This window comes from Canis lupus, chromosome 32 (genome assembly GCF_003254725.2).
Source record: "Canis lupus dingo isolate Sandy chromosome 32, ASM325472v2, whole genome shotgun sequence".
In the NCBI taxonomy this organism is placed as follows: domain Eukaryota; kingdom Metazoa; phylum Chordata; class Mammalia; order Carnivora; family Canidae; genus Canis; species Canis lupus.
In genome coordinates this window covers 16148599-16172244 of record NC_064274.1, presented here as the reverse complement: position 1 = coordinate 16172244, position 23646 = coordinate 16148599, and the positions used below count along the sequence as shown (strand labels likewise).

General features: G+C 34.9%; 1 protein-coding gene across 3 annotated transcripts in view; it reads right to left on the bottom strand.

Moving 5' to 3' along the window:
* GRID2 (glutamate ionotropic receptor delta type subunit 2) overlaps positions 1–23646 on the bottom strand; it is a 1467015-nt gene that overhangs the window by 651596 nt on the left and 791773 nt on the right. For all 3 annotated transcript variants that reach the window (XM_025424636.3, XM_025424645.3, XM_025424626.3), the window contains exon 4: positions 19441–19646. In XM_025424636.3, coding sequence (XP_025280421.1) covers positions 19441–19646 — 206 coding nt within the window. The remainder of the gene's footprint in view (positions 1–19440; positions 19647–23646) is intronic.

Sequence of the window (23646 nt, the reverse complement as noted above, 5' to 3'; positions counted from 1 at the left end):
GTGAAAACACCACATAAATTCAAGAGATTTTAGAATTCAATAAATTCTTTTTCTTCAAAAAGAAAAAAGATTTAAAATACAATTTTGACATCCAGAAAGTTTTCTTAGAATTCAAGGTGTGATAGTCATCACCTCACTAAATTCATGGCCGTCCAAGGTCAGGCCCTTAACACTATAGACTCAGAACACTATGCACTATTTCATCACTCAGTGCAGATTCACACTAGCAAAATTCACACACAGAGTTAGAAAGCCCTCATCCAAATTTCCAGTGAGATTCCCATCTCTTTCACTTATACCAGAATAGGACCTTTTTAAAAAGTTGAAGTACAATTGGCATATAACACCATATTGACTGTCTTGTTATCTAAATAATTTATTCATCTAACTAACTTATTCTCTCTCTACAGTAGACCAATATGGAAGCCAACTAAAACTAAAAGGTTGTTTGGAGAATCCAACTCAGAACGAGGGCGTTAGATGCTCCGCATTTTCAAATGATGCAGCCAAATAATTCCTCATATATACCTCCACCAAAAGCTATGGCCTTTCCAATGGCATTTATGGACTGGAAGGCACTTTTGCCTTGGCAAGTGGTTGGCTGGGAGATGCATTAGGAGGCTAATGCAGGATTTCTGCACTAGAATGCAAATTAAGATGTTATTCTACTCACCTTAAAATGAAGACATCACATTCCCCTTCTTCCTTTGTTATGTGAAGTATACAGAATACTTTTCTATTTACCTAAACATTCTGTTACCTTTAGTTTGAACAACAACTTGCCCCACCATTATTGAAGATCAAGAATTAAACTGAACTAAAGGCTTTGATACTGTATTTCTACAGGTAAAGCTGTGGCTTGGCTTTTATTGAAAGGGAAATGTTGTGAAAGGCTTCCTTCACCTGGGTATAGACTTTGTAATTGTAATCAGGGTACACCTGACACTTGTATCCAGAGCATTAACACACACACACACACACACACACACACACACACACACTGAACAATAGACCTGAGTAGGTCATGGACTAACAAGCACATATATGCATATACTTAAAAAATGTAATGTATCATGAAGTACTTGCAAAAGGAATACATGATGACATCATTTAAGTATGCTAGAAAATACATTTATATATCAATGCATCTTCCCATGAGATTTTAAAGTTGTTACAGAAAATGAAATCCATTAAAACTTTCATCTCAATTAAAATAATAGTAAGATAATTCAAGAACATAGTACATTTTTTCCCAAAATGCACTCTCAAAATATATAGCTCAAATTTGACCTTAAGTAATTTAACAGTTATTTATTTGTGATATAGCACATTATGGGATTCATCTGTCCTACCTAAAAAGCAACATACTAATGAATTAATCGAAGGTAAAAGTGGACATAATGGAACATAGCACAAAGCTATACAGTTTCTTAAACTGCGAATGAAACTCAAAACCATTTCTGAGGAGCAATGTTATCAAAATGATCGAAAGGCATTTGAGAAAAAAAACAAACCCATGCATCAGGAATAAAAAGACATCAGATCAAGTAACACAGCACACTGCTATTTAGCCTTCTCAAACTACCTTCAAGCAAGACAGTAAAGCTCAAAATAGTGAGGAGGAGGAGGATGTGAAGACATGAGAGAACAAGAATGAGCAAGAGAAAGCAATGGAAATAGTTGGTCTGGAGATCTACCTTCTCCCAAAGAAATGTAGATCTCCCAATATCTCATGGAAAGTCCAGGTTCAACCTGAATACATGAAGAGCAAAGCTATCTGTTTGCTTAAATGAGAAGTGAGCCATATGAAAAGGAAAAGTTAGTTAGCATTCAACTAATAGGCGCCACAACTTGAGCACTCCCAATTGAGCACTTTTAAAAAGTAAGCTTTCAACTCATTTAAATATGCTGGAAGTTGAGCACCAGTTGAGCGCTTTCACAGCACGCTGAGTACTGATTGAGCTATTTCGAAGCACATCAAGCACTTTTCTGTGTGAATTCTTAGCCAAATTTCCATATCCCCAACCCTCCCTCTGCCTACACAGCTGCTAATCAAGAGGTGCCTTCCCGGTATGAAATTCCTTTGCCAATTAGAATTACGTTTTAGCCTTTCATCTTTTATGTTTAAGAGAATTAAGAAATAATAATAATTAGTGAATATATGTCAGGTTGAAGTTCATTCCTTCTAAAGAGATATCAGTTAAGCCAATTTCATCCCTCATGGGCTCAAGTTAAATTTTGGAAATTAGTGTTCTTACTGAGAGCTGCGAGACTGTGCCCAAACTTAACTGTGGACACCATCAAGGATTTTCAATGGTTTATTTTTCCAGGTGTTTAAAATCAGTCAGGAAGTGAAGTAATCCGAGAACGGTTCATTTCCCTAGTTCTTTACAATTGTGTCAAAATTCTTATTATCAGGGCAGGCTGTCATAAATAAAAAAGAAAATATTTTCATATGTAAGGCAATCACTTTTTTCCTGCTTTACTTTTTGTAAAATTAAAATAAAGCAAACTATTAAGCACTTACTGAACATCAGTTGCATGTTGGAGTTATGTCTAATACTGTTGAGAATATTAGAATATGAAATTTATAATAGTTCCTAACCTCAATTGTTTACCATTTTATTGGGGCAAATAATGGAACATCCAGACCTATATTTTGATATGATGTTTTCTCTCCTAAAATTTAACATTCTATTCTAATTTACCCTCTCCTTAGTCCTAATATTTAAATGATATTTTACCATTTTGTATATGTTTGGAAGGGGAAAAGGCTGCAATTAAATAAGAAGGAACATGCTATATATATATATATATATATATATAAATAACTTAGTTCTTGTTTAGATCAGTTATAGGATGTTAAAACCCTCAAAATCAAGTCAGAATCATGAATCTCTGGGAATATTTCACCTCTAAAATTTACAGTTTATTTAGGGCCAGCTATTTGCAACATATGAGGTTGCATATGGTGTAGGAATTAAAGTTGAATGAATGAAGACACTGAACCCATGAAGCTTAGAGCATAACAAAGGGTAACAATAATAATGAGAATGATGGTAACAGAGTTAAAAGATCCAAAATTCACAAAAATATGTGTTCATTAAACAATGCTAGAAAAACAACCTGAATTAGTCAGTAGGGAGATTTAAAGGGCTATTTTTGTTTGTTCGTTTCTCTATTTATGTTTCTCTCGTTATTATTGGAATTCTTCTCTTTTAGAGTAAATACGAAGTGATTATTGTATTCAGAGTGCAGTAACACTTTAAGGAGGAATTTTGTTTTATAATGGGGTCCCAGCATGGTTTCAGTCCAGCCATCTCAGTTATTCATTTTATGTTTGAAAGCCTGGCTGGCTGGGTGGGAACACAGTGGATTGTTTGCTTAGGCTGCTTAATTATGAGGGATTATATACCTGGACTTTTGGAGGAATGACAGCTAGATGCCCTAGTTGGATCCACTCATCCTCTGGAGAGTATGGTCCAAACTTCAACCTCACTGGACATTGTATGAAATGGAACACCCCATATTTGGTATTTCTAATCTTTGCATCTAACTGGAGTCATTACCATGAGAGACATCCTGCCATGCTCTATGTGTATGAGTGCTAAACACCACAGAGAAACTGCAATAAAAAATAGGTGAAATAAACACTTGAGCACCAGAGTTTTTCTATCCGAGCTAAAGGAACAGAATAAACTACCACTTTTGACTCAAATGAGGGCTCAGTGCTTGGGGAATCAGGGTTAGTGTTAGGATACTGGGACTGCTGTTGGGCTGGAAGAGACATCTTGCTCTGACAGGGAGGCCCTGGACGATGACATCAGCAACAGCCTAGCAGGATAGTGATTTGTGAATGTTCCTGGTTGTGGCACCTGTCTCCAAGTCACAGTTGAGAAACAACTAGGTCATAAACATAACAACCTTGATCTCAGGATCCTTGTGGAAAGATGAAAGAAGATGGCAGGTTTTGAAAGACACTAGAGTTCCTGGAAACACTAGAATTAGTGTTTCCACACTTTAGCTAATGGGGATTGCCAGAAAATAACTTTTATTGTTATTATTATTTTCAACAACTAATGTGCCTCAGGCCAGTGAGCCAAGAAACACTTGTTATGGTTTGAAATGAAATTAAGTAGATGTGTTTGTTTATTATTGTTACTTACATGGAAAAGTTATTTATACTGTTAGGCAATGTTATCAAATTTCTATACTCTCCTAATGGCAGCTATTCTGAGTTTCGATAAAGGTTTTTTAGATATAAATTCAAGTTTTAAAGCAGTGCTGGCCAAGAGAGATTTCTGTGATGAAGGATGTATTCTATACATCTGCTTTCTAGTGTTATCTGGGAGCCTGATAGAAATACAAAATCTCAGGCTTATACCTACAGAATCAGAATTTACATTTTAACAAAATTTCCAAATTAGTAGGCACATTGACGGTTGAGAAGCAATCACCTGAAGCTTACAATCAGTCTTTTGAGGAGGTTTTTAAAAATACCAATGCCTGGGGTGCCTAAGTGGCACAGTTAAGCCTCTGACTCTTGGTTTTAGCTCAGGTTGTGAGACTGAGCCCTGTATGGTGCTTTACGCTCAGCCTGTTCAGCCCGGAATCTGCTTGTCTCTCTCACTCCTCCTCTGCTCCTCCCCAGTCCCAGTGAGAATTGCAGAGTTATCCAGACCCAGCACTTCTCAAATTTGATTTGAGTACACAGCAATAATAGTAACTTTTTCTCAATTTAAGCAGGTCCATAAAAAACAATTAATTTCCAAGTAGTAAAGTGAACCTAACTTCGGAAAGTCAGTGATTTGGAATTTGGTGAAATATTAAGAAAATATTAAGAAAAAAATTCATATGTACATTTCCAAAATGCTAGATTGATGGGTTATTTTACGGTTTTCGTTTGCTTTCAAATCAATCAGTTTAATCTTGACATAGAGCAACCCTGATGTAATAGGAGCTGGAGAATTTAGAAATACCCTGGGGTTCACAATTCTAAAAACAGTCATAGAAATGTAGTGCATAGGCTTTACTCTTCAAAATCTGAGTCCCTGGAAATTGTGATTCCATTCCTAGTAAAAGTTTGTTAAATTGTCATTTGTAGCTATATTCAACTCAGATCAGATGCACCAAGAACGGGCTGGAATCATACTGACAGTTTATTCCAGGCTTCTCAGCAAAAGCAAACTGGTATTGTTACAAATACGGTCAGCCCCTGGCCTCTTCTGCACCTTGAGTTTCCGTGAGTCCTCAGCCTCTTCAGCTGTGTTGTGAGAACTTAGCAATGGGGTCATCACGACTGCCATCTGTTCCCTCCACAAGCTCCATATGAAGTTGACTCCTTGAGCCTCTTAGAGTGAATCAAGAGTTACCTTTTGCTTTGCAAGTTCACATACAGCCTATAAAGTGGTCTTGTCACATCAGTAATTAAGTTCTATCCTGTGAGTCATTTTCTTTCATCACCAAAATCCCTTTATATGATAATACATTTCCACAATCGAGATATTTCAATATATACAGACTCAATCATTATTCAAAATATAATATTCAATTATTTTATGTATAATACGTACATATAAAGTAACTATTATAAGCACATACACTAAAACTAAATCTATTTAAATAACCTTTCTATGCTTGACCCAAGACAGTTGTAATATTCCCTTCAGCTTAACTAAGTTTTGACAGTTTTCTTTCTGATTCAAAGACCCTGAATTCCCTTTTCTAAGATCATTTACTTAAGGACACTTGCAATGATAAATTATTTTTCTGTGCCTCTGAGATGTACTCTTGTACTTTTATAACCCAGCAATATCTTTCTCAAGGACCTGAAGGCCATCTCTTTGGGATATACTCATCAAGGGAGATAGAACCTCTATCTCCCAGTCTCTGGTTGGGTAGAAGCCTAGCTTTGGTAAATACAAATGATCAAACACAGATAGCCTAATCACACTGACCAATTTCCACAAGAATGCTCCTCACTACTCTTCTACCAGCTTATCCCACTGCAAATTCTCCTTAAAAATGATTTAACAAGAGTTAAGCATACCAACAATTTCTGTCATGAATAGAAAGTTATGATGATTTTTTTCACACTTATCGTATACTTGGAGAGGCAATATAGCATAGCACACTCTTTAAGATTGGTCTAGGGTCACCTGAGTGGCTCAGTGGTTGAGTGTCTGCCTTTCACTCAGGTCATGATCCCTGGGGCCTGGGTTAGAGCCCCACATCAGACTCCCCGCAGGGAGCCTGCTTCTCCCTCTGCCTATGTCTCTGCCTCTCTTTGTGTCTCTCATGAGTAAACAAATAACATTTTTAAAAAAAGGTCTACAGTTGGTTTTGCCGTTACTTGTTGTGTGACTTGGGCTAGTTTCACCTCTTTGTGTCTCCATTTCCTTTTCCTTTTTTTTTTTTTTTTTTTTTTTGTAAAATAGGACCAAATGCTGAACCTACCTCAAAGATTTGGTGTAAGGATTAAAAACAGTGTTAATATGTAAAACACACTCAAAACAGAGTCTGGCACATAAAAAAAAACCTCAGTAAATGTTGATTATTGTCTATGTCAACTACTTTACAATGTTCACAATCAACTCATTTCTTGCCGCCAATTAGTTATGTATCAGTTTATGTATATAATTCATTTCTTTTGCCTTTTCAGATATTTTGTGCTAAAATTCTTTTGGCAGATTTGCCCCTCATGTTCAAATACCATAAAGTAAACACAACCATTGAGAGGTAAGTATTCCTTGGAAACCAATTATACTCTCCCCCAAAAGGAATTTGTGATGGGCATTATTAGAAAACAGTAAAACCACTTGAAAAATAATGACTAATTTAACAAAAATAAAATGAAATCTGCATAATATAGATAAACAAGTGTATATATGTAATTCCTCTAATGAAGAATGAAGATACCCATCTCATTGGATTTTTTGAGGTTGATACAAGATAATATACAGAGTAATTAGCATAGTGCCAGACACCTGGAAAGAGTCCAATAAATGTTAACTAGCGATTCTTAGAGGAAAAGTGAAATAAAATTGTCATAAGCCAGCAGTAAAAGTTCCATGAGAATAAACTTGAATATTTCAAACACTGAAATGTTCTATAACAGTGATTATTAACCAGGGATGGTTTTAATCCCTTATGACCATCATCACCACTAATGGGGAACTTTTGGCAATGTTTGACCTTTTTTTTTTTTTTTTTTTTTTGAGTATACGATTGGTGTCCACTGGTGTCTAGCCAGTAGAGGTAGGGGTGCCTCTAACATACTACAATGCCCAGGACAGCCTTCTATAGTAAAGAATTATCTGGTCCAACAGTCAATAGTGTCAAGGCTGAGAAATTTTCTCTTGCTAAGCACATTTTTAATTATCTTTGAAGCATTAATCCAGTTAATATTCTTTCTTTAAAATCAAGTCTAGGGCAGCCCAGGTGGCTCAGCAGTTTAGCGCTGACTTCAGTCCAGGGCCTGATCCTGGAGACCCGGGATTGAGTCCCACGTCAGGCTCCCTGCATAGAGCCTGCTTCTCCCTCTGCCTGTGTCTCTGCCTCTCCCTCCCTCTCTCTCTCTCTCTCTCTCTACCTGTGTCTCTCATGAATGAATAAATAAATAAAAATCATTAAAAAAATAAATTCAAGTCTAGAAATATTATGTAGGTACAACCAAAATATAAGGAAAGCTAGTATATATTTTCCTTAAAACTGGAGGCTCACATTAGGAAATAGGTTTCATGCTGGAAATCAGTTGATTCCCAGCATCCCTTAGGTTGTCTGCATTATAGTCCCCATAGGCAGCCTGATTCTTCTATAGTTGCACATTGGCCTGCCCTCCTCCTTGGGCAAACCATACTTTTTACTTCATTTATTTTCTGTTTCTGCGTCCAGTCTACTAAATACTTACAGAAAACTAATTAGAACCCAGTGATTCGGGGATCCTTGGGTGGCTCAGCGGTTTGGAGCCTGCCTTCGGCCCAGGGTGTGATCCTGGAGTCCCAGGATCGAGTTCCACATCAGGCTCCCTGCATGGAGCCTGCTTCTCCCTCTGCCTGTGTCTCTGCCTCTCTCTTTCTCTCTCTCCCTGGGTCTCTCATGAATAAATAAATACTATATATATATAAATAGAACCCAGTGATTCTGGTATATATGTATTCTGTCCAAATGGAATTGAGCCCTCCTCATTACCTTCAAATGCTCTGTATTTTTATCCTTTCTTACTTCCTTAGTTTCTCTCCATTAAAATATAATTTAATTATAAAACTGATCTTACTCATTTCAATGCTTCTATATTGATTTTTTTCTATATCTTGTATCTTCAATTTCTCCCTTTCCTCCTGATCTTCCTTATTTCCATGAAATAGTCTTGGAAAAAATCTTCCTTGAAATAGGTTTCTTCCTAAGATACAGTATTATTTGAACATTATTTGACCATTCTTTTTGCTCCCAAACTTGAAATAGCTGCCTATTCTTGCTCTACTTATTTTTTAACAACTCCTTTGTTATTTACTTCTTTATAATCTTTCCCTCTCACACTATTTTAATAAGAAGATTTGATAAGATCATTATCACACTAATGATCACTGACAAATACAATAGCTTTTCCTTAGCACAGCTGGATTCTATTCATTCATTTCCACCAACCTGATGCATGTCTCAATCTAGATGCTCCAGAATAACATCAAATATATTACTGAAATTACATTTATCATATTATCTCAAAATCTGTTTATCTTCTTATGTTCCTGATTTCAAAACCTTAACTTCCTTGAGACCCAGACTTGAATAGGGTCCACCTCTGTTACCTACATCTCAATCTCATTCTGCATACTCAATCATTCCTAAGTCTATTAATTCCACTATCATTTACATTTTCTTCTTATATGACTTACAGTTCTGGAGCAAGTTTAAATTTTTACTGAGGATGAACAGTATTCTACATTTTGTATTTATATTACCAGATATGGGTCTTCAAAAATCTCTGTGATCTAAAAACTATTCCATTTTATAGATGAGGAACATCAATTTGAATGATTTTAAATAGCTTGCCCAGGACTACACAGCTAGTTAGGCAAAAACTGCATCCAAATTCCATATCAGTGCTGCCATTGTAGGTTTGACATTCAATGATTTTCACCTACCATTCTGGTAATACTCCACTTTCTGACTTTGGATCCTATAATTCTACTTCAGATACTCGTGTCCCCTGTACCAACTTTCAGATTGTCAATTTCCATCTCTGTATCTTTATTCATGTTTCCCTTCATTCATGGAAGGATACCCTTCTACTGTAAATCCGAGTCCTAAATACAGGTTTCAAATATTGACTTAAAAGTTACTTAATCAACTAATATACATATCTAAAGTAATTAGTATTTGAAATTTAAGGACCCACATGTTCATATGATTTTAGTGTTGGTGGACACACGTAAGTCCAATCTTTTAATCTTCATTTGCTACAGTTTCATGTATTCTATTAAAAATTGTGTTCAGTGGAAAAATCAAATGGACCTTCTTAATTTTCTCTGCTTACACAGTTTATTTCCCTTTTATTTATCTATATTACAGTGAGAAAAGTATAAATATAATTGTAATGTAGTGGTACCAGCTAGCATTTCAACAATGCTTCATGGGGTGGCTATACTTTAAAATCTAGTCTACAAATCTAAAATATTGATTTTGTCAGTATGCATTTAAGGAATTGATTAAGTTCTGGGAGACTGACTCATTCTAACCCAGGATGGCAAATAGATTTAGACTCTTGTGCTAAGATCCATTTGCCATTGCTGCCTAGAAGAGCAGGGCAGAGTATAATAATCTATGTTTCGATCTGGAAATGGAAATTAATGGTTCTTGCATGTATTTGTCATTTACATGCTAAGAAAATTTACTAAGAACTGGCATAGTAATTAAATTGTTAATTTATTAATTTGCAGCAAATATATCTCTCTAGGGTTTAAAATACAGGAGCTCATCACTTTTCTAGCTTTAAAAAGTGATGTTGAAAATGAGAGGTGCATAATTTTGAAAACTATTTCACTCAGACCATGGTAAGGGCTAATAACTGTGTGACACATACTACAGAGAATACCATTATACGTTGGTATGTCTTGTTTTCCAGGTCAGATATGTTTCATCTCTAGACAATAATTTAATCTTCAAATTAATCCTTAGATCTATTATAATTAATCCCTTTGTTTCTGCTAGTTTGTTTATTTGTTTTTCCATGTTACTTTGTGGCAGGAAAATCACTCTGGATTCATTCAAATTCAAGACATGCTTTGAGAAGACTATATCAAGTTATGGTAAGAATTTCTTTCAATTTCTTGAAGTAACCAAGATTTCTCAGTTTCCCATAATGATTAAAATTTCGGTTTACTTCTAGATATGGGTAATCTTGTACATTATCTCCAAACTTTATTTCATCAAGTTTTAGATAGCAACTTTGTTTTATTTGCAATACCTTTCTGGAGTTGAAGAGAATCACTTAGCTGTTTTCTGCTTGTTCTTTCTAGTAGCTTTATTATTTTGTACATTTTATGTTTACAACATTTTCCTTATTAGTCTATATATTCCTTGTGGGCTGGAATCATATATCATTCACAATTATATTTCCAGCAACATTTTGCACATTGTGTTGTGCAGAATAGTTTTAAAATATTGTCTGGATTAATGAATAAATGAGTAATGGATTAAAGAAGGACTCCAATTCCCTTGTTATAAAGGTTGAAGCAATTGTGATTTTATTTTCAATTAAAAGTACAACCCTTAGTAATGTTCAGATATTTTATTTAATTTTGTTTCATTAAATAGAATAGAATGAAAATGTTGAATCCATTTGAAAACCTAACAGAAAAAGAAAATTAGCAAATTAGATGTTGCAAAGGCAAAAATTGTTAAATGACTTTTAGGCTAGTAGAAATTAGTAGCAAATTGTTCACCAATGTCTGTATCCCTAGTCAGCGGTCACAGGAGAGACGTGAGTTGGATCTGTCTTATTACAAGATTAGATTCATTGGAACCTAATACCCTGCTGAGTTCTCTTCTTCAGGAGAACCTTCTGAGAGTTAAACAGAACTCCAACCAGAAAAGCAAAGTCTGATGCTCTTTCAGGCCTCACTAACAGAAGCAAGAGCTATCATACATGATTGTGGTCAGATGGAAAGTAAAATAAATTTGATATTTTCTCATTAAAAGAAAAAAAAATCCAAAGCTCTGGGTTGACTGGTAACAGAACTGACTTTCAAGTTCAATACAATACTGAGTTAAAGCAAAAACTCAGATTTGAGAGCAGTTCAATAATAATTGATAACTATGATACAAGAAAAATAAATTAAATCATGAATGAAGTGGTGCCTGTTAGAGGTTTTGTTTATTTTAATCAAGTGAAATTAAAATTCTTTTTTCTCTTAGAATTCCATGTCATCATAAAAACCATATGAATGAGTTGGATTTTTGAGTGACTGGCCACTAGCTGCTACTTGATGATCCATGTCTACTGGGCCCTTGGAAAGAGTTAAAACTTTTATTACAAAATCCAGCATTATTAACTTTTATAATCATGGGAGCATAGAAAGCTTCTTATTCTGATGAATCATCAATATAGTCTTGTATTCTCTCCTAAAATCATGTGCTTCACGTTAGAGAGAAAAAAAAGTATGATAAAGACACAAGATATGGTACAGGAATAATAGATCTATACTTTCAAAGATATTAATGAACTCCCATTTTATTCACTGATGGTAGGGATTTCTAACTTTCCTTTCCATTGAAGGGTGTTGGAATGGGTCCCCCTGAAATATGCTGCTTTGGCATGAAGATTATTTTGAGTTAAAAGCAATCAAACCCCAACAGAGTCAGGAAAAGCTCTTTACTCCCATCCTCCACAACTGCCTAAAAGAATTTAGATAGAGAATCTACTCTAGGAAGAGAGCTATCATCACAGATAAAACAACATTTTAACTCTTTCCAAGGGCCCAGTAGACATGGATCATCAAGTAGCAGCTAGTGGCCAGTCACTCAAAAATCCAACTCATTCATATGGTTTTTATGATGACATGGAATTCTAAGAGAAAAAAGAATTTTAATTTCACTTGATTAAAATAAACAAAACCTCTAACAGGCACCACTTCATTCATGATTTAATTTATTTTTCTTGTATCATAGTTATCAATTATTATTGAACTGCTCTCAGTTCATGAACTAAGTATGGTAGACAGGGAGGGCCCCAGCAAGGCCTCTTTAATCAAGTCTTCTATGTCCCATTGTTTCTGAATAGTCCAGCAAACATTTGTTTAGCAAATATTTTCTGTAAATACAGAAATTACATCTCAGTAAATCACCCTTTCTGTGAATCACATTTATTTCCTTTGAAGTCTTGGGCCCCTGGGCCCCTACCCCCTTTGCCTTATTTCAAGATGACATATTACCTCATTTTACCTGTCTTTGGATTTTCATCTTTGTGTGGATTCCCTAGACGTACAAAATGAAATTTGATTGTTTCCTGTTAATCTGTTTCATATCAATTTGATTCTTAATCCTGCTAGAAGGACCTTGAAGTGCACAGGAACTTCTCCCTAGTCTAATTCAGGCTCATTGGTCCTATGTCAAAATGAATAGCAGATGCCATACAGAAAATAAATGTATATCCATCTCTATCATCCACCATGTAAAGCAATTAATTTCAGATGGGCTTCAGATTTAAATGTAAATAATAAAACAAAATTTCTAAATAAAATAAAAGACATGAGTATGCCTTTATGACCTTAGAAAAGAGTTTTCTTAAAAAAAAAAAAAGACGAAAATGCTAACTCTAAAGAGAACAAATTAGCAACTCAGACTACATTACCAATAAAAATTTATGTTCATCAAAATTCACTATTTTTGAAATAAAAAGACAAACAATGGAAATGGTATTTAAAATATATTCATTTGACAATGAAATCTTATCCCTATTATATACAAAACTACAAATTATGAGAGGGGAAGGAAAATGACTTGGATGTGCACTCCATAAAGTAAAATGTTTTAAAAAAGTCAATAAATATACTAAAAAAAAACTCCATCAGGAAAATGCAAGTTAAAAACTAAAGCTAAATTCCCACCAGGATAAATAAAATAAAAAAGACAGAAAATAAACAACAAAAAACCCCCAAAGTGTTGGTAAGAAAATGGAAAATTGAAATACTTCTACTTGCTGTTAATAGAAATCAAATTTCTATAAACACTTTAGAAAACTGGCTGTATCAGCTAACTTTAATAAATTACATACCTTATGTGTGACTCTTGAACTAGCAATTCCACTCCCAATTATACATCCAACAAAAATACAGACATACACAAAAATACATGCATAAAACCACTATTTGTAATAGGCAAAACTAGAAAAAATATCATCAACATAAGTTATATTAACTGTGGCATATTCATACAATTAGATTCTTTGAAGTAATCAAAATGAATGAACTGCCTACATGTTTCAACATGGATGAATCTCATAAACATGATGTTGACTAACAGAAAACAGACAAAACGATATATACAGTATGATTCTATTCATATACAAATTAAACTCAATCACAACTAGCTTATTGTGTTAAAAGTAAGGATAATGGCTATCACTGAGGAGGCTAAGCTGAGTGGTGAATAGGGAGGGAAACTGGGAGCACCAGGTTCTGTTTCTTAACCTGGACACTGGTTGCATGGAAAGTTGTTCAGTCACAACACCTATGTGCACTATTCGTATGTATGTTATATTTCAACACAAAGTTTACTTTAAAAAATATATAGCAGCCATCTATGAACACAGTAGTATTAGAGAGACTTTCATGCAATGGATACATTTGGGGGAAAAATACATTCAAAAGTTCCTTTTTCAAATATCATTATACTAGTGTCATCTTAAAAACTGTTCATTGTGTAATGTATCCAAATAATTTCTCTTTTTGGTAAAATATTAGGTTATTTAAATAGCTATGAAATAACTATCACAGTAATTTGAATATTCAGACTATGTTTTTGATGACTGGGAATCCTGCTGTATCTATTGAGAAAGATATCTTCACTTGTTTCCTAAACTTTCCTAAAGGCTTATTTCTGACAAGCTGCTTATATATCTGAAATAAGTAATTTTGTCTTTAAGTTGTCTGACAAGATCAAAGTTCTTTGGGGTATAGGACAATGAAATGAAGACTATTTCATAAAATATGTTTAAGGAATAAGAGATAATACCCTTCTCTCATTGCAGAATAAAAGGATTTCATGTAACAATACAGTTCCTTTCTGAAAACTTGAAGAAAAGCAAATAGGAGATGATAATCATTACCGTATACATCATAAAACTTACTGTTTTCAAAGATTTCATTTTCTTATCAAACCTGAAAACTAAAAGCCATGACAAAAAATTCTAATTTATATAGGCTTGTTGGGCTTGTTGTATACTTTCTAGAATACTTTCTAGAAAGGATATAACATGCATAGTTTCTAATGCAAATCTTCCTATATTAAAAAAAAAAAGTTGTTTTTCAAAATATCCAGATCCACATTTAAATCAAACCATGTAAGCACTCCTGATTCACCATATTAATTTCAAGGACACTAACAGGTACATCGTGATAACAATTTTCTACCGATATCACAGCAGGTTGATTTACTCAGCTGCACATAACAGCAGTATTTTTCTTAACGCTTTGAAACTCTTGAATGAGAGGTGGAGCACTAGCTGTAGACATGTAATGTATTAAGTTTCTAAGACTTCAAAGGGAGCATAATTAACTCAGTGCCACATAATTGCTCCAGAGACAGAAAAAAAGATGCAAACAGAATTGATATGGCCATTTTTCCCGTTAGCAATTAAATGACAATGCTAAGTGAGCAATTTCTTTTTTAAAATTCATTCTTTTGATTTTTAGGTTAATGTTTCCTTTGAATATTTCAACAACTTTCTATGCTCACTTATATTGTATAGGAAGCAGTAAAAGTGAGAGTTCTGCTATCCTCTCCCATTAGCTAGAATTGCCCCTTCTCTATCCCTCCCTCTCTTAGCTGCTTACTGAATCTCTGTCCGCATCAGAACCTTTACTTTCTGGATCTTTCCTTTTATCTCAATCCATCATTTTCTTTCTAGCTTCATTTGCCTTTCTATAATCCTTGGTAAGTTATTTCTACAAATACTTCTCTTAAGATCTGCCAGTCACGTACCCCTTTGACCCACCCACAACTTTACTATTTTCAAACTGTGTGTGTCCCTTACCATCCACAATCCGCACTAGCTGCAAAGGTGTTAAACATCGCTGGAGGAAGTTGGAGAACAATATTGATTGGATCTAGAGAGCCCTTTAGTTTTTTCAACTGTAAATTTGGAATTTGGACAGAATGTTTCATGTTCCAAATCTAAAATGTCACGATTCAAGTTCTCTCTTAAAAATTGTAACAGTGGTTCTTAAAGTACCTTATGTTTGTTCAGTTTTGACCACTAAAAATCTGAAAGAACAGTCTGGAACTTCCAACTCAAGGAGATTAAAGAGATTAAAACCTAAGCCTCCAATAATTTATAAGGAGTTGAATAGGTATATAAATCAATATCCAAGAGGAAGAAGGGAAGAGTATCAGGAAAGCTTTTTAAAATAAATTATGGAAAAAAGAAAAACAGATGAAGTAATGATATTTGACGATATATGGTAGAAAAGCCACAGACTAATTATTGTCATGGGAGCAGTAGCAGAGAGCTTGCTCATCTGTGGAGGCCTAGAAATTTTGATCCTTGACAAATGCCAAGTCAAATGATGGGCAGGAATGAGATAGGAGCTGAAAAGTATGGAAGCAGAGTCAATTCTTATCATTCCCAGTAGTTATGTTCTGAAAATTTCATGAGAACATGGAATTAATACATGCTGAGCCAGTGCTCTTAGGGGAAATATGGGATTTGGTTCCTATAAGCCTCTGGTTTTCTTTATGTTTCTATTTAAAGATACTTAAAAATATATGCAATATATATACTTAATATATATTGTACATGTGATTAATATATGTTGCGTATATATACATTTTATTGTGTCCTAGTCCATTTGGGCTGCTACAACAAAATGCCACAGATTGGGTAGCTTATTAAAAGCAAAACAATTATTTTTCACAGTTCTGGAGGCTGGTATTTCAGTCAGGTACCAGCATGGTTGCATCATGCAAAAGAGGGCCCTCTTTTGGTTATAGGCTCCCTGTATTTTTACTCAGCAGAAGGTGCTAGAGAGCTCTGCAGGGTTCTTTTGAGCATTTAGAATAACACTGACCCTATTTATGAGGAAGCCATCCTCAAGACTTCAGCACTTCCCAAAGGCCCCACCTCCTGAAGTCATCACATTGGGCACAGGATTTCAACGTATGAATTTGGAGGGGGCAAGCACAAACATTCAAACAACATGTTGACTCATTAACATTGAACTCATGGCCAAGGGTAACTCATGCCTGAATGGACCTTGTGGAAACAGGTATTTTCTCAGTAGGACACATCGCAGTGAGGACAGCTTTTCAGTGCTCCACTTGGAGGGCATTTTAAACAGTGAGATTATCAGCCAACGGCACAAAAAATGCCCCCTCCCCTCCAAAAAAAAGGAGACACTAAATAAACTGCAAAAAGGCCATTCGTTTCCAGTATGAGAACTGAAACAAGAATACAGAACACAGCTTTGTTCAACCTTAGCTGGGAATATGAGCTGTCAGGCAACTCAGAGTTTTCACAGCTCTGAACATTACTGTGAATGACTTGTGAAAACATCCCTAGCATTGATTTTCAAGTTACAAATAAACTTCAGTGAGTAGGCAAATTTGCTAATACAGAATCAGTGAATAGAGAGGACTGAAGTTAATTGCATGCTGATTTTCACAAGGCCCTTCTCATATACAGGCTCATGCAAAACGTCCTTGAAAGCTGACATTCAGATAAATATAGATGGATAGTCAGATTCTTATCTACAAAAACCAAGCAGGCCATCATGGCTAAATTTGGGAAACTACTGTTGCCAATTGTTATCCTAGAACAAAGACCACATATAAACATACATACAAAATCTATTCTTTGTGTCTCCAGACCTTTGGTGCTATGTGCCATTTGAATTCCATACTTTTTGCCTTTTGAATTAATCGTTTCTGATACTGAGGGGCCAGTCTGTTTCCTAAGTGGGGAAATACTCCTAGAACCCATGGGAGAGCAGAAGCAAGCAGAAAAGTGTTTGAAAACAGTTAATTGAAAACAGGAGCCACTACAGAGGTCAGAGAAAATAGCCAGTGTAGGATGGGGAAGGTGGTGGGTTCACATTCTTTCTGTCATTCTTATATCACTGTTTGAGACCACAGACTAAGACTTAGTAGAGTTTGGAGACATAAAATCAGTGATTGTGAGATACAAGTGAGGAGAAGAGTAGTGGCTAGCTAGAGGAAAGAGGAGAAGTGTCAGGAAAATCACAAAAATAGATTTTATATGCTTGTGAACAAAGATGAAAATAGTAGATTATTACAGGTATCAAAGTCCAGAGGCAAGGATAGGGGGCCTTGGTCAGAATACAAGTCTAGATCATGAGTTGGCATAAGTCCTTGGTCATCTTGTCCCGCTTCTCAGCTGATTACTTCTGACTGCTTAGTAAATAAATATACATGAATTGTTATCTGGCACTCACAGACCTTTGCCATTTGGTTTCTATCCATGTGTTACATTGTGTGTGTCACTTCTCTTTTTCACATATCCTACTTTGAATCTATACAAAGCTATTTGCTCTGTTTTGAGCATACAGTCGAGGACTGTGCCTTTGCACATCCTGATTTTCTTTTCAGTTCACCTAGTATTTTTTGAGCATCTGCTATGGTCAGGCATGTGCTATACGCTAGAAAAAATGACCTAGAAGTTACCACGTCTTAAGTATTTACTAGGTGTCACCCCCTATATCCCCCTTTAAGGCATTTCATAGGATCTCTCATTTACATTACACATTTAATAAGTTGAAATCAATATATTACTCTCATTTTATTGACGACAAATAATAAAATGAGAAATGCTAGGTAATTTGCCAACCCCACATGACCAGAAAGTGCCTGGATGGACTTATATTTGTCTGTTGTATACCACACTTTTTTGGTGAATTCCTACTCATGATAATAAATCTAATTCAAATGTGCCTTCTCAATGAAGCCTCCTCTGATTTCAAAAATCCCTGACCAAAGACAACCAATAAATCCTTCAACCTCAATTATTATGATTTTAAGATTCCAATTTATATGTATTTGGGTATTTATCTTGAATTTTTCAGCAGATTTTGTGCTTCTTGAAGGAAAGAATGAACTCTTGTAGAATTGGAAATATTCTTTCTATTATGGAAGAATCTAGACGTTCAAAAGAGATTCTCTGAGTAATTTGCTAGATTCGAAAAGGTCAAAGTTCTATATTTGTCCTTAACTGCATAACAAAGTTCTCTATTAAAATGTTTTAAAAGTGGCATTATTGATAGTTTTCCAAAATTTTTATTCTTAGGATTTATATTCTGCTTCAGTTCCTTGATACCAATTAGATTATAGAGTGTCAAAGAATTTCTAACACATCCCTAATTTGGAGGCTTATAACACCACTTTGGAAGCTAAAGAAAACTTCTTAGAGAAGTGAGGAAAAAAGTATTAGTCAAATTCACCAAAATTAAAAATACTACTTATAAAGCCCATGTGAAAGTATGCAATGTCATGACCAGTTCTAACACTATATAAAATTAAAAACTTGAAGTAAGGCAAATGACAATAACCCTGTCAAGGCAATAGCAAGCATTTTAGAACATAAAGATGTTATACCAATCATTAAAAAGTCTTAATTGTAGTTTTACAAAGTTTTGGAGCTTCTAGCCAAATGAACAGATACAATTTAAATTTTGAAGATACAGCATCATAAATGCAGGATCATAAAATGTACTTTGGGCATCACTTTGCAGAGAGTTTCAGACTGTTTTAATTATTTGTCTTGGTACAGAGTTCGCAGAATGGAAGTATATTGGCTCTATGTTTTTGAAAAAGTAATGATGTGCAGGCAATGACAGCCTGGTTCAAGTATATCTTCTCTCAGAGGTAGAATTCTGACTTGCAGGAATTGAAGGATTAGTTGGAAAATTGTGCCTCTGTGAATTTATTTTTGAATCTGTTAAAATAATTCAGGGTCGACAATACTTTTAAACTCCCAATGACATTTCTTAAGATCATCCTGTCAATGCACTTAGATATAGAACTACAAACATTCTCAGCAGTTAACTGGATGAATGCAAGAAGCAAGGAAGTTGGTGTGCTACCTCCATTAGTGCTAATGACAGTCACGTGTAGTTCATTCCCTTACACTGCTCTTAATTTTCAATTCGACTGTGAGGTCTGTTCCAAAGCATTTAATTTTTTCACCCTACCACAACAATTTTTACTCACCTCAGTTATGAAAGATTTGGCTGTCGCAGGATTCATAACAAGGATGGCTCGCCTAAGAGTGTCTCGATAGCGATTCAATTCCTCTATTCTCAAGGTGTCAAAGAGAGTGGTGATCATTTTATTGATGTTGTTTTCTACCTTCTGCAACGCAACATCCATTCCCTGCTGAGACACCTTGTCCAAAAACTCCTGTATTCCACGGATATCTAGGAACATCAAAAGCCCATCAAAATGTGAATTAGACCACAGACGGGAGATAAAAGCTACTTTGCTCACACCAAAATGCAGTTTATTGTTCATCATTGTAGGCTATTTAAAACTACAAATTGAGTAGCTGATAGGACTCTCAAATATAGTTTAGGCATAATACGATTTAATGTGTTTACATAAAAAAATGTAGTAGTTTTTGTTTGTTCAGTGAATTGCATTCTTTCCGCTGAGCATTTAAATGATCTCACCTCTAAAAAGTCTTAGGACAAGGTAGAGGGAAACAGTTGAAGAGGACTCTCACTTGTCTAAAATGAATGTGAGATAAGGAAAGTACACTTCTTATTTTGTTTAGCATTAAAGAGTGATATTGACTTTAGGTAAAATATGAATATCATTAATGGCAAATGGATCTAAATAAAAATTACTAATGTTTCTAAAACTAGGCAACAATATCACTAAAACTTGGCATCTATAATCTAAGTAGAAAGGGGGTTTTGAGAAGTTATACTTAAGGGTTTCAGGTCACTTCGACCACAAATAAAACAGCCACATTTTTGTCTATTTTGTGAGTACCACTTCCTTACCTCAAATATAGCGAACTTGATAGGAGACAGTTTGCTTTTCAGGAGTGTGGGGAATGTACTTTGTGTATAAAGCATATTTTAACAATATATTCACATACCCATTTCAAAATGAGCGAAGTTCTAAAAGATTATCAAATAAAAATGTGAGGAGCACTGGGTGTTATGTGTAACTGATGAATCACTGAACTCTACATTGGAAACTAATGGTATACCATATGTTGGCTAATTTAATGTAAATTAAAAAAAAAAAAGGAAAATGCCATTATTTTGTATTTGAAGAAAAGGATAAAATCTAGTCTAAATGAAGTGTTTACAGATTGTACTTTGATGTATGTTTAAGTAAAAATAAGTGTCTGAAATGCTACAAATATGTCTTCTTAGTACTGCATTGGTTGTTTATAGAAAGGATCTGAACATTGATAAATGTGACTGGAAGATGTACCTGTCACAATACAATCTTAATATAGCATATTGCTCTCACTGTACAATAAACTATATTTTTTCTGTATATATCCATGGCATAAAATGTTTAAAGGGAAAAACTGGTGAAAGGTAAGTAATAGGGATTATAGGTTACTTACTATGAATGGACTATATCTCGAAATTCCCAATGGTACATGATTGCATGTATGTAAAATTGCCCCCTCAAAGGCAATAATTAGTTCATGTGTTTTTCAATATATTACCAATGAAAAGCAATATATAAGCCCACAGAACAAGAAAACAAATAGCCACAAGTTTGGAAACTGATACGTGCTCACAATAAGATTTTATATTTGCAGGGTTAAAAGTTAATAAACAGAACTTTGCTTTCTTTGTGTGATTAATTTTATTTTAAAACGATTTTATAAATAGTATATGTTATCTAGTGAATCTCAAACTCTTAAAATCAATGACTGTATGAATTCCACTTTGTATTATCTTATTCCTAATTATATTATAAACCCAGGATGTCAGAATCATAGCAGCCTAAAAGAACAAAGCCTCATCTAGAGCAGAGCAAGAGATGTAAAAGCAGAAATAACATAGTAATTAGTAATTGTGGGGCAGCCGGGTGGCTCAGCGGTTTAGCACCACCTTAGGTCCAGGACGTGATCCTGGAAACCTGGGATCGAGTCCCATATCAGGCTCTCTGCATGGAGCCTGCTTCTCCCTCTGCCTGTGTCTCTTCCTCTCTCTCTGCATCTCTCTGTGTCTCTCATGAATAAATAAATAAAATCTTTAAAAAAATTAGTAATTGTGTACTCATTAAATATCCAAATTGGAAAGTACCCGAGGGTATAAAATACTCAAGTGTGAGTTAAACGAAAGGTTAGAAACAGACCTATAATAGGACTATGAACATACTCAACGAGTGTTCTTAAACTTTGGTATTAATCAGAATCATCTGGGAATCTTATTAAAAGTACAGAAGCCTGGGCCCATCCCAGAACCGATATGCCTTTAAAATTTGTGTCAGAGCAGATACTTGATTTTGAGTTGTAAGTCATTGTTGTTTCTTTATATTGAAGCACTTCAATGGACAGCTAAATATAAGACAAACAAAACAAGTAATATATTGAGATATATTTTGTGACCAAAACTCAAGGCTCCAGATCATTAACGTTCTAGGAAATCTTCTGTTCACAGATCTAATATTCTGGTGCAATTTCATATCTTAACTTTGAGAAAAAGAAAAACAATGTTCCACAAAGTATTTACTGAATACAGATACAATGCTGGGTGCAAAGAATATAACAGTGAATATACACTTCCCCACAATGAGATAGATGGTGAGCAAGTAAACTAATCAATACAAATCAACCCAAAAGCTTGTAAGGAAACAATAAGGGTGCTCTGGTAGATAATGACAGGGTGGCAAGGAGGATGTATTTTAGTTATCATACTCAAGCAAGCTTTCTCTGGGAAACTGGCACTTAAACTGATCTCAAAGATGAGAAGTCATTACCCAGGCAAAGAACTAGGAAGAGAAGATGACAGTAAGGAAAATGCCCCAAAGTAGCGAAGAGTTTGTGTTCGAAGAACGTAAAAGATTCCAATGTGGGTGCAGCCACATTAGTGAGGTAGAGTGGAACGAGGTGAACATGCATGGAGATGGAGGGTCAGATTATGTGTCTCTTGGTGAGATACAGAAAGCAGTTTTGATTTTATCCTAAGCACAATTTTAATCTATTGAAAGCTGAAGTAGAAGATCTCAGTAGATGACAAGCTATGCGTACAGAAAAGTGGTTTCAGTCTGAGAGTGCCTTGTTAGTATAGCTCAAATTGAGCTTGTAAATGATTTCCTCTTGATTTAAAAATGTATGGAATTTATTTAGCTTTTGTTTTGGCCAACAATTAAGTGATATGGCATATTGTTATTTAGCCAGAAATGTGATGTGATAAAAAAGAAATTGCTATTGTCCCTTTGCTTCCTTAGTCTTGAATTCTGGTTATCACTGTCTGGATGATGTGATTGTAAACTTTTCAATTTGATCTATAAATGAGGAAATATTTATTTTATAGATGTCTTCAAAGATCAGATTAGTGAGGGTGTGCACAGGCATGCGTGTGTGCACAAAATCCAGTGTAAGGTCTAACACATAGTAGTTACTACTATTGTTAATAATAGCGCATAATCACTTAGTAAGAGACCACCCCTTTCCACAAATATAGAACATCATTGCCTAAATTTACTGTTGGGTAGCTACCCAAAATAGCAAGCATAACAGTTTGGGTTCTTGGAATGCAGGAATTAAATAATTATTGCTTTGCTTGTTTAAGAATAACACTAAACGCCCATGATATGTGGCAATTAGTAAGTTTAATATGAGAAGAATCTGAATCATGCTATTAGATACTCTGCAAGAGTTATTAAAAGAGAGAATGGGTCTTTGGTTTTATTAATTCATGAACATAATTAACCATCACAAGTTTTCAGCTACCTTATCTGTGTGTCTATTACTTGACAAGAAGTAAAAATAAAAATCACAGAAACAAAAGAGATAAGACATGATGCTTAACTTCAAGGAGCTTCTAGGCCTATGAGTGTGACTAAGTGCTATTTATTAATAACAGAAAGTTAAATCGTAGTTTCAGTTCAGTAATTCCAGTGATTATTAATTCTACTGACCAGAAAATTCTAAATAGCAAGTGGTGGGAGGCTCATTAACTGAGTTATTAAACATAAGATTAGGGGGAAAAAAAAAACCTTTTTCCTGGGCACTATAAAGGAACTTGTAGGCGGAACAGTGACCTTCCAAAGATGTCCAAATCCTAATTCCTGGAATCTGTGAGTAAATTATTTAAGCAAAAAGGAATTAATGCTCCTGATGGTATTAAAGTTGCTAATCATTTGACCTGAAGATGGCGAGATATCCTGTATGATTAGGGTGGGTCTAGTGTGATCACAGAGTCCTTAAAATTAGAAGAA